Source organism: Otolemur garnettii, unplaced genomic scaffold (assembly GCF_000181295.1).
Source record: "Otolemur garnettii isolate 467f Iridium unplaced genomic scaffold, OtoGar3 scaffold00152, whole genome shotgun sequence".
In the NCBI taxonomy this organism is placed as follows: domain Eukaryota; kingdom Metazoa; phylum Chordata; class Mammalia; order Primates; family Galagidae; genus Otolemur; species Otolemur garnettii.
In genome coordinates, this window is record NW_003852547.1 from 2,878,253 (window position 1) to 2,889,866 (window position 11,614).

Consider the following 11,614-nt stretch of genomic DNA (forward strand, 5'->3'; position numbering starts at 1 on the left):
GAGCCGGTTCCCAACCTTCTTAATGCCACGACCCTTTAATACAGTGGGCTGAGAATCGCTGTCCTTCCCCATCTTGGGTGGGCTTTAGGGTCAAATAGGAAATCCAAACAAATATTCTCAGAGCAAAAGTGGGTTCTAGCTTGATGGATCCTTAATGTATAACACTGGCGATTTGATTCTTTTAGGATTTTTTGTTTTAGTTGTTTTCAGCAGGGAGGTCAAAGTAATCTAACCCACTTTCCAAGGAAACTGAAATCCCACAAAACCAAGCCAAGATTCAAACCCAGGTCTTTTTGGTCATAAAATCTAAGCACTGAATAACTACTAAAATATATCCTAGGCTCGGTGCCGATAGCTCAGTGGTTAGGGTGCTGACCAATACATGGAGGTAGGTGGGTTTGAACCTGGCCCCGGCCTGCTAAACAACAACTGCAACAAAAAAATAGCTGGGCATTGTGCCAAGCACCTGTAGTCCCAGCTACTAGAGAGGCTCAGGCAAGAGAATTGCTTAAGCCCAAGAGTTTGATGCTGTTATAAGCTGTGACGACACGGCACTCTACTGAAGGCAACACAGTGAAACTGTCTCAAAAAAATAAATAAATAGGGCAGCGCCTATGGCTCAGTGGGTAGGGCGCCAACCCCATATACCAAGGGTGGCAGATTTGAATGCAGCCTCGGTCAAACTGAAACAAACAAAAATAGCCAGGCGTTGTGGTAGGCGCCTATAGTCCCAGCTACTAGGGAGGCTGAGGCAAGAGAATCACCTAAGCCCAAGAGCTGGAGGTTGCTGTGAGCTGTGATGCCACAGGACTCTACTGAAGATGACAAAGTGAGACTCTGTCACTAAAAAAAATAAATAAAAGAATATCAAAGGCTGTCAGCTGCCTCTTTTCTCTTTTTTTTTTTTTTAAAGAGATGGGGGTCTCACTATCTTGCCAGGCTGGAGTACGGCGGCTATTCTCAGGTGTGATCCCACTACTCATCAGCACAGGAGTTTTGACCTGTTCTATTTCCAATCTGGGCCGGCTCATCCCTCCTTAGGCAACCTGATGGCCCCCCCATTCCCAGGAGGTCACCATATTGATGCCAAACTTAGTATGGACACCAGATTGGCACAGCACACTACAGCCCAGAACTCCTGGACTCAAGAGATCCTCCTGTGTCAGCCTCCCAAGTAGCTGGGACTAGAGGTGTGTGCCACAGCTACCTCTTAATATCCATTTCTCTTTTTTATATTTATATTTAAATGATAATTTTTCCCCATAACTATTCATTTGGAATAAATGACTTTTTAGGAGTTTTTTTTTTTTTTTTTGAGACAAAGTCTCACTCTGTTGCCCTCAGTAGAGTGCTGTGACCTTATAGCTCACAGCAACCTCAAATTCTTGGGCTCAAGCAATTCTCGTCTTGCCTCAGGTAGGTGGGACTACGGGTGTCCCCACCACTACACCTGGCTATTTTTAGAGACAGTGTTTTGCTCTGGCTCAGGCTGTTCTCAAACCTGTGAGCTCAGGCAATCCACCCACCTTGGCCTCCCAGAGTGCTAGGATCACAGGCGTGAGCCATCTTGTCCAGCCAGTAAGAGCTTTTTGTTAGGCCTACTGCACCAGCTAAAAGACTGCATCTCCTAGACTCCCTTGCAGCCGTTCTGTGTGGCTGAGTTCTGCCCAGCAAGATGTATACAGAAGCAGACAGAGGGCAGTAATTTTGGGAGAAAGGAGTTTTCCCTTCCAGCAAAATGGTGATCTCAGGAGATCTAGCCGTCACCTTGGATCTTAAGGATAAAGGCCATAGCCAATGAATGACAGAAAAGTCAGGGAACCTGGGCACCTGATGACTTGAGGGCCATCATACTTGCCCAATACTGGATCTTTAAAGAAATAAAAATGATCTTGTTCAAACTACTACTATTTTGAGATTTTTCAAATCCAAACCGACACAGATGAGAAGAGTCAAAAATAATCTCTGGCTAAGGGACTTGGCTAAGCATCCTTTCTCTTTCCCTTTCTTCCATCCTACTATGTACTGGCCCACAACTCCCTTCTCTCCCCAACCCCCTTCCCTTAATACACAAACCAGTCTGGGCCCAGCCTTATAAATATTGATTTTATAGAAAGGACCAATTCAAAATTGGTCAGATGCCACACGCTAGAAGCTTCCAGATCCACAATGATGAAAAAACAAAAAGAATTCCAAAAAGAACAAACAAAAACACCCCAGACCAAACTGCCTGAAAATCAAGGTCCCAGTTGATCAAAATTTTAAAGAAACACATGTGGCCAGGGGTGAGGAGACCCCAATGCCTAAACAAGTACCCAGAGTGGAAAGAAAAATAATCCAGAAATTCAAACCCACAGTCCCTGCCCACTGGCCCTCCACGCTGTCAAGAGCGAGGCAAAGGGCTTCACAGCTTTACTGGGGAGGCGGGGAGGGGGTGTTGGGGGTTGGGAGGAAGTGATGACAATAGCTTAAATAATGGGAGAAGGGGGATTCCTCAACATTTTCTTATCTCTTCCTGTAGAGGAAGAGGATAGACTGGTAGCTTGAGGTTAATGATTTTTTACTTCTTTAATGGGGAAAACAGAAAATGGCAGGCCATCATGAAAAAGCGCATTTAGCCTGTGATTTATAGCTCCCAGTTCCTAAAAGAAGGTGAGCCTGGTGTGGTAGGTTAGGAGAGGTAACAACCTTGGGTGCTGCAGCTTCTTGGGAGAAAACAGCTCCAGAAACCAAGGACTGGAGGAAGAGTGGTAAAGAGGCCAGAATGGGGGAACCCTTAAGTGGTACCAAAATTAGCTGCCATCTGCTCCCTGCTGGTGGGTCCCTGGGGTGTAGAGACAGGCAGGGAAGGAGTTGGGGCTAAAGAAGAAAATGAGATGCTAATAAAAAATACCCTACTTGAGGGTCCACGGCCCTGGGTCTGAAGAGTAGGAAGCCAAAAGGGGTCACTCAGAGTGCTTTCTTAGGGCATCCCCCTGAACCCCGGCTCAGTTCTGACTGGGCATCAACGCTGCCTAGACTGGGGTATGGGCTGGTAGCTCAGTCCTGGCCCTTGGCTCCCAGGGGAGGGGGTAGGGACAGGCATAGCGGGCTTTCCACCCCCTCCCCTGGGTTCACCTCCCCTCCTCCCGGCCTGCCCGGCCTCCACCCGGCCCATTGCAGGGCAGCACCCAGTTGTTATCATGCAGGCCCAGGCGGCAGCCAGGTGTCTCGCGGTCTGCTCGACGGCAGCACATCCAGTAGGAACGTCCATAAGGCAGGTCATGGTGGTAGGGCTTGGGGTGCCAGCGGCAGAGCGACACGTCGCCCTTCTCGTATCTCTTGCGGCACTGCTTGCAAGGGTCATCACGGTAAAGTGGGTCTCGGCTCCAGCGTGAGTCTGTGGCCCGCACACCGAACGCCTCTATGATGCCCTTGAAGTGGTGGCAGGTGCACTTGAGGGCTGCCAGGGCCCGCGTGGGCAAGAAGCTGAAGATCTTCACCAGCACATGCTCGGGCAGCAGCAGCATGTACTGTCTCGGTTCCAGCAGCCGCTGGATCTTGAAGCGGATCTCCAGGAAATCATGTGACACATGCCGGTATAAGCGACACAGGGAGGTGTCGGCTGTCCCCTCAGCATCATCTGGACCTGGTGCAGTAGCTGGTGAGTCAGCTGGGGGTGGCTCAGGGGGCCCATCTGGCCCACGGGACTGGAGGAAGAAGAGCTGGCCAGGTGGGGGGGGCTCCTCTGGGCTGACCGTTAGACATACTGTCTCCTCCTTCACATTCTTGGTGCCATCTTTACCAAAGAAGATGCACTCGTCTACCACTCCTGTCACCACCACATCTACATGGAAGCCTGATGCACCACAGTCCCGGGCAGGGGGTGGAGGGGGTGCTGGGGGAGTGTCCTCAGGCCTGGCTGGGGCTGGGCTCTCACCCTCACTGGCTTCATCCGCCCTAGCCAGCAGGAACTCCACATTGCTGGGGAGGGCATCCCTAGAGGGGCTGATGAGCTGATACAAGTCACAGGTAATCTTGTCCTTAGCTCGGGCCCCAGGACCTGGGCTGCCAGGGTATGCACAACCAGGCCGGCCTCCGGCCCCATTGGGCAAGCTGCCCTCCGGTGCCCGGGACTCCCGGCCATTGGAGATGCGGAAGGCAATGCGTACCTCACCGGGGCCTGGCCCAGGCCGTTCCTCCTTGCGGAGGCCCTTGGTGGGGGTGTTGTCCCGCTGGGCCTCGAAGTGGGCCACTGCCTCAGCTACACGGCTGCAGTCCCCACCACCAGACCGCCTCTCAGACCCTAGCCCCTTGGCTGGTCCACCTTGCTCAGCAGACACAAAGACCACAGGTGCTGGGGTGGGGGGACGTGGATAGCTCTGCAGGGCCAGGGCAGCCCGCTGTTCTACCAGGGCCACCATCTCGGCCACAGAGAGCAGGTCTTCACCAACTGAGGCGGGGCCCTCCTCAGGAGCTAGAGGGCCCTCTCGGCCCCCTGGGTCTGGAGGGGCCTTGGTGGGCTCAAGACAGCGCCTCCTCCGCTTGGCCTTGGAGCTATCACTACCCCAGTGTCCCTTGACTTTCATGGAGCTGGCTCGGCTGCCCCCACCACACTGGTGAGCCACAAAGAAGGCCACTTTCTCCTTTGTATTCCCCGGCTTGATAACATACCATGTGTCCAGCAGGACTCGACCCTCATCACCAGCAGCTGCCGCTGAGAGGAGTGGAGCAGGCTGGGAGGTGGGGACCTCAGTGGCCAAGGCAGGTGGTGTGTTCTCTGAGTGCACAGGCCCATGGTCTGGCTCAGCCCCACTGCCAGGCTCAGGGCAGGCTGATGGCTTGAGGGTTGCAGAAGGTGCACGTGGCTGGTTCTGTGAGTAGGTGCCAAAGGGCCGGGGACACCATAACTGGAAGGGCAAGAGGCTGCTGCGGTCCATTATGGGGGATGATGGCAGGCCAGGCTTCACAGCATCTCAGGACTTAGATGGTGGGAGGCTCCACATGCCACCTGGAGACAGGGAAGAGGAGATTGGGAGCTAGGGGACCAACCTTTCTTCCCAGTACCATCCCAACCTCAATCTCTCATGGGGGCAAACCAAATTAGACCATCAAGAACTCAATCCCAGGGCAGTGCCTGTGGCTCCAAGGAGTAAGGGCACCAGCTCCATATACCAGAGGTGGTGGGTTCAAACCCGGCCCTGGCTAAAACTACAAAAAAAAAAAAAAACAAAAACAAAACTCAATCCCACTACACTGCTCAGGTAAGCAAATAACACTGCGGGGGGGGGGGGACAGAACCTCTTTTAACATACAGCGTGACCCTAGCTGGCAGCTTGCTCACACCTCCCTCCTATGCCACTGCCCAGCTGCAGTTGCCCACAATCCAGTAACCTCCTGTTGGCATAATCTCTAAACTTAAGTGAAAGTACCAGTTGGGAGACAGCCTTCTCCTTTTCTGTCTGCTCACCCTGCAGCTCCTTCCTAAAAAGACAGGAATTCCCACCCCCGCCCACAGCTATGGCTGCTTGAGCCCACAGCGGAAAGAACAGTATAGGTTGGGTGAGGGGAGAAAATCTGAGGTCAGAGCCAGATAGGCCCTTAAGAAATCAGTTCTTCACTTTTTTGGGGTTGTGAAGCTCCTTGAGAATCTTTTTTTTTTCTTTTGGAGATACAGTCTTCCTCTGTTGCCCTGGCTGGACTGCAATGGCATCATCAAAGCTCACTGCAACCTCAAACTCCTAGGATCAACAGATCCTCCTGTCTCAGTCTCCCAAGTAGCTAGGATTATAGACATGCACCAATCCCAGCTAATTTTTCTGTTGTTTTTTTTTTTTTTTTTTGTAGAGATTGGGTCTCATTCTTGCTCAGGCTGGTATTGAACTTGAGTTCAGGCTAATCTCCCACTTTGGCCTCCCAGGGTGCTAAGGTTACAGGTGTGAGTCACCACACCCAACTAAGAACCTCTTAAAGCTGTTTATCTTCACCCAGAAAAATGCACACAGCTTGGCGCCTGTGGCTCAAGTGGCTAAGGTGCCAGCCACATACACCTAAGGTGGCGGGTTCGAATCCAGCCCGGGCCCACCAAACAACAATGATGGCTGCAATCAAAAAAAATTGCCGGGCGTTATGGCAGGCACCTGTGGTCCCAGCTACTCGGGAGGCTGAGGCAGGAGACTCGCTTGAGCCCAGGAGTTAGAGGTTGCTGTGAGCTTTGATGCCATGGCACTCTACCCAGGGGGACAGCTTGAGGCTGTCTCAAAAAAACAAACAGAAAAATGCACACCTGTGCAAAGACTGTAGTCAATTCTCTAAAGAACCGCCACAGATCCCTGGGAAAAGAAAGCCTGTTCTAGTCTACCTCCGTCCTCAAGCTGCACACAGGTCAACTTAGGCTCAGAGTTGGGAAGGGTTACATAGCTAAGACACAATGGATCGAGAGCAAAAATAGGCTCTCACATTGGGTTTCTGAACTCTTTAATTCAGGTCTTTCTGTTTTTTTCTTGAGACAAGGTCTGTCTCCAAGACTAGAGTGCAGTGGAATCATTATAGCTCACTGCAACCTCAAACTTCTGGACTCAAGTGATCTTCCCACCCTAGCCTCCTTAGTAACTAAGTACAGGTGTGTGCCCCCACATCCCACTCATTTGCTTTTCTTTTTTTTTTTTTTTTTTTGGTACAGATGTCTCACTCAGGCTCAGACTGGTCTTGAATTCCTGTCCTCATGCAAAGGATTGCCTTGGCCTCTCAAAGGATTACAGGTATGAGCCACCACTTGTGACCCAGGATTCAATTAACAATGGCTATTTTATACTGCAGTGACTTTATGTGAATGACCTAATCTGGTGGCAATTTTGGTCATGAATGTCACTTCCCATTGCACTTTCTACCTACTAATCAGTAGCATATGTCTCAATGGTTTTTTGGCCCATTTTCCTCCAGACAGATTGAATCTTCTATGTGCCTGTAAACCAAATAAGTCAGAAAACTATGGCCTATAAACCAAATCCAGCTCACTGTCTTTGTATAAAGTTTTTTTTTTCTTTTTTCTTATGGTAGAAACAGAGTCTCACTTTATCACCCTTGGTAGCGTGCCGTGGCATCACATAGCTCACAGCAACCTCCAACTCCTGGGCTTATGTGATTCTCTTGCCTCAGCCTCCTGAGTAGCTGGGACTACAGGCGCCCGCCACAACACCCAGCTGTTTTTTTGTTGCAGTTTGGCCAGGGCCAGAACCCGCCACCCTTGTTATATGGGGCTGGCGCCGCCCTAAAGTTTTATTGATAAGAACTCATTTATAGCTGTTTTCATGCTGCAACAGCAGAGTCAAATAGCTGCACCAAAGGCCATATGGCCTGCAAAGCCTAAATATTCACTAACTAGCCCTGTATGGAAAAAGTTTGCTGATTCCTGCAGTAAAGACTGTCCCTCTAAATTCAAGCAATTCACAGGCACAATTCAAAATCCAGGCAGCCTTCAGGCACATATAGATACCAGTAACAAAAAGAATCCCAAAATTTAGGATCTTTATTCTCCTCATGATCCCTAATCTCCCTCACCTCTCAAGTATTTACAGTCCCTACTGAAATCCCAGTTCACTGTGAAAAATATCACCATACAGCTTCCAAAATCTATACATTGCTAAATTTATCAACCACCCATTCAGATACAAGTTGAGCACCCCAAATGTGAAAATCCAAATTCTAAAACTTTGAGTGCCAACATGATGCTCATAGGATGTGCTCATTGAAGCAGTTCAGATTTTTGGACTTGGGAGGCTCAACTGGTAAGTATAATGCAAATACTCAAAAACCCGAAATCCCAAACACTTTAGGTCCTAATCATTTTGGATAAGATATATTTAACCTGTATATGTAAATGCTCAGCGGTAGATGCTAACACAGAAAAGGCAATTCTGTACAGAGGCTATCCCTCTACTACTTGGCCACTTGCTAAAATCTCCTTATCAGTTTAAACCTTATCTCTAGAATCTCAATGCCTTCCCCCTCCAAAATCCAGACCTTTCAAATCCTATTTTATATCCCCAAACCTAAAAGTACCTTCTCCAGCACAAAGGGCCCAATCTCAACGAACTGCTCACAAATCCTAACACATGCAGCAGGGTGGCGCTTGTCGCTTAAAGGGGTAAGGCGTTGGCCCCATATGCCAGTAGGTGTTGGGTTCAAACCCAGCCCCAGCCAAAAACTACAAAAAAAAAAAAAGTACAAAAGCCAACACATGCAGCAATTCTCCAACTTCACGGATGGCACAAAAGACCAATCTCCAGGAATCCTAGACTCACCCAACCTTCCCCTCCCATTATCTCTTAATTCCATTTAAGCTCTCCAACTGTAAAGGAACTCAGTAAAACAAAAAAGGTCCCTAAACACATAAGACTAATCCCAAACCATACAAATTTATTATAAAGCCCAAAGAAGTCTCACAAATGCTACAACAGGAGACACGTGCTTACTTTACTGCACGCTCTCTGCCGGCGTACTAGGTACTGTTCTAACAAGTCCTGTGAATCCTCACCAGTCCCCAGGAAGCAGATGGTATTATTAGTTACTATTTCCAGATGAGGCACAGACAGGAAAGGGAAGAAGTCAACTGGTACCCCTGGACTCTACTTCTAAGTGTCCCCAGAGCTCCCCAAATCCTATACCCACCAAATACCCCAAGCCACAAAGGAGACCCCTAAAACACAACCCAACTTTGTACATTAAAAATGAACCCAAGCCCCAAGGCATCCCTTAAGATCAAGGGAACCCCAAAATTATCTTCTTCACATAAAAAGTTTCCCAAGCCTCAAGTTATTGCTTAAATGCAAAGGGAGCCCCCATATCTTGTAACCGCCTTCAAAGGAGTATTTCAAGCCCCTCAAACCTATACACGCCCCCCAAACGCCTTCACCCACAAGCCCCCACAACCTTAAGAGCGGGTGGCAACAATCACGCATGCGCAAGAAAAGGGCGCAGGCCCACCCCTCACTCCTTCCCTCCGGCCATCACCTCGCTCAAAAGCAACAAGCTTCCCTCCGCCCCTTTGTTGACAGACGCGCGCGTGACGCCTCCAGCCAATAAGCGGCCGCCGTTCGGGGCCATGCCCATATAAGGAATGCCCTGGCGTAGGAGCCCAACTTCGAAATCGGGAGGCGTAGGGAAGAGGCGCGGGGAAGGGGGCAGTGGGGTAGGAACAACAGGATATAAGGGAGTGTGGAACAATTACCAACGTCCAGCTAAACCGAGGAATAGACAGGGCAAAGGCCACAGAACTTAAGAGGCTGATTGCATGACGTTCCCTCTAAACAAGAGCCCAGATTGATGGTTGAGATTTAAAGGGCCAAGCAGCCCCAAGATTGAGAACTCCAAGGCGGAAGGAAAAGGGTAGAGAGATCAGAGTGCCCAGCTTTAGTGGGAAGCACGGTGTGGGCCGCGGTTTTCCGCAGGGGAAACTGGGAACCCGGGTCACCTCACCCTGACAAACAACAGGCAGACCCCTCACCAGTTCTGTAGCACTGAATCCAAGCCTCTGGGCTTGGCGTTTCATTCAAGACTCAGGACATGGCCCTGTCAATTCAATCTTTGCAAATGGGTGCCCCAAACCAGATTCATTCTTAGTACAGGAAAACAATAGGAACTAACTTAATAATGACCTTTAAGTATTGATTACCTGTTAATTTAAATTACACATAATAGCTTGCATATTTCTATGAACATCGCTGGACTAGGGCCTTTCAATGGCAGGCCGAATCATGAGACACCAAATGGTGGCTCCAGTGCAGACCCCTGTCCTGATGTCCCACCTCAGCCTTGCCTGCCTCAAACTATCCTCCCACATGACTACCAGGGGGCAGCCAAAAGGGTCTTGTGAAAGCATGAACCTATAAACCTAACCCTGGCCCCATCCCACTCAGGACCTACCATGGCTCCCCAGTGCTCTCCAAAGAAAGCCCAGGTACCCCACCTGCCCAGCCTCATCCCTTCCCACTCTTCTACCCCCATACTCCACACCTCTGGTGGGCATCCAATCTGGCAACAGAGTAGTTAAAATATTCAGGCCCTGTCTGACCCTCTGTAGGAGTTATTATCCTCTCCACTGTATGGATGAAGGTACCGAAGGCAGGTAGTGCTTAACCAGCCCAAGGTTACATAGTATTGGTGTGAATTGGAGCACAGATATGAAGCCAGTGAATCTTATTCCAGAGTACTGAACCTTACTATTTCACTCTATAACCTCTGTAGTCTCAGCAGCCATTCCCTCCTCCAGGAAGCTGAACTCCTTACCCTTCCCCAACTCATAGCCAGCTGGGTCAGGCTCCACCCAAGGTGCCCACATTGGCCTCCTTGTTATCTATTCCTCAAAGTCACCAAGCTCTTCTCTTCCCTGGTTGCTGTATTTGCTGTTTCTGTCAACTGCATTGTATTTTCCCAGATGCCCGCTCAAGTCCTTATTTCATCCAGCTCAAGTCCTTATTTCATCCAGGTCTTTGCTCAAAATGTAGTTTTAATAGACAGGCCTTCCATAAACTCTTCCTGGAAACCACTCAACTGCCCACAGGGGAACCAATGGGTTCCCTTATCCCAGTCCTGTCCACTCTGGGTCATCACTGTGTGGGAATGGGTCTATCTCCCCCACTGGATTGTGAGCCCCCAAGGACAGCAGGAGGGGAAGAAGGTCTGAGGCAGGATTTTCTAACTCCCCATACACTAAGCCCAGCATAAGGTCCTATACATCAGCCTGTAGTGACTACTCCACAAAGATCCATTAATAGTAAAACAACCATAATCCAGAAAGAGGGACAATAAAAAGAGGAAAAAGACTAGGTAGGATGCAGTGGCTCATGCCTGTAATCCCAGCACTTGGGAGGCTGAGGCCGGTGGATTGCCTGAGCTCACAGGTTGCACACCTGTCTGGGCCAGAGTAAGACGCTGTCTCTAAAAATAGCAAGGCATTGTGGCAGGTGCCTGTCGTCCCAGCTACTAGGGAGACTGAAGCAAGAGAATTGCTTAAGCCCAGGAGTTTGAGGTTGCTATGAGTTATAATGCTGCGGCACTCTACCAAAGGTGACAAATTGAGACTCTGTCTCAAAAAAAAAAGAAAAATAGAAAAGACTGACCAGCCAAATATAAACCAAGTGACAAGTAGAGGAGTGACATTACCATTAAAAAAAAAAAAAAAGGCTCAGTGCCCCCAGTTCAGTGGTTAGGGCACCAACCACATACACCAGGGTTGGTGGGTTGGAATCTGGCTCAGGCCTGCCAACAATGACAACCACAGCAAAAAACAGCCAGGTGTGTGGCAGGCGCCTGTAGTCCCAGCTACTTGGGAGGCTGAAGCAAGAGAATCACTTAAGCCCAAGAGCTGGAGGTTGCTGTGATGCCACAGCACTCTACCAAGGGTGACATAGTGAGACTCTGTCTCAAAAAAACAAGGGCTCAGCGCCTGTGGCTCAAGTGGCTAAGGCGCCAGCCACATACACCTAAGGTGGCGGGTTCAAATCCAGCCTGGGCCCACCTAACGATGGCTGTAACTAAAAAAAAATAGTCAAGCGTTGTGGTGGGTACCTGTGGTCCCAGCTACTTGAGAGGCAGAAGCAGGAGACTCACTTGAGCCCAGGAGTTAGAGGTTGCT

The 11,614-nt window shown here is 49.7% G+C and overlaps 1 protein-coding gene across 1 annotated transcript in view; it reads right to left on the minus strand.

Moving 5' to 3' along the window:
- Positions 1-2,092: 2,092 nt before the first annotated feature.
- Positions 2,093-11,614, minus strand: part of FBXO46 (F-box protein 46) — a 20,632-nt gene continuing 11,110 nt past the window's right edge. Inside the window, exon 2 of the mRNA XM_003799520.3 lies at positions 2,093-4,990. Coding sequence (XP_003799568.1) covers positions 3,114-4,919 — 1,806 coding nt within the window. The 5' untranslated portion in view covers positions 4,920-4,990 and the 3' untranslated portion in view covers positions 2,093-3,113. The remainder of the gene's footprint in view (positions 4,991-11,614) is intronic.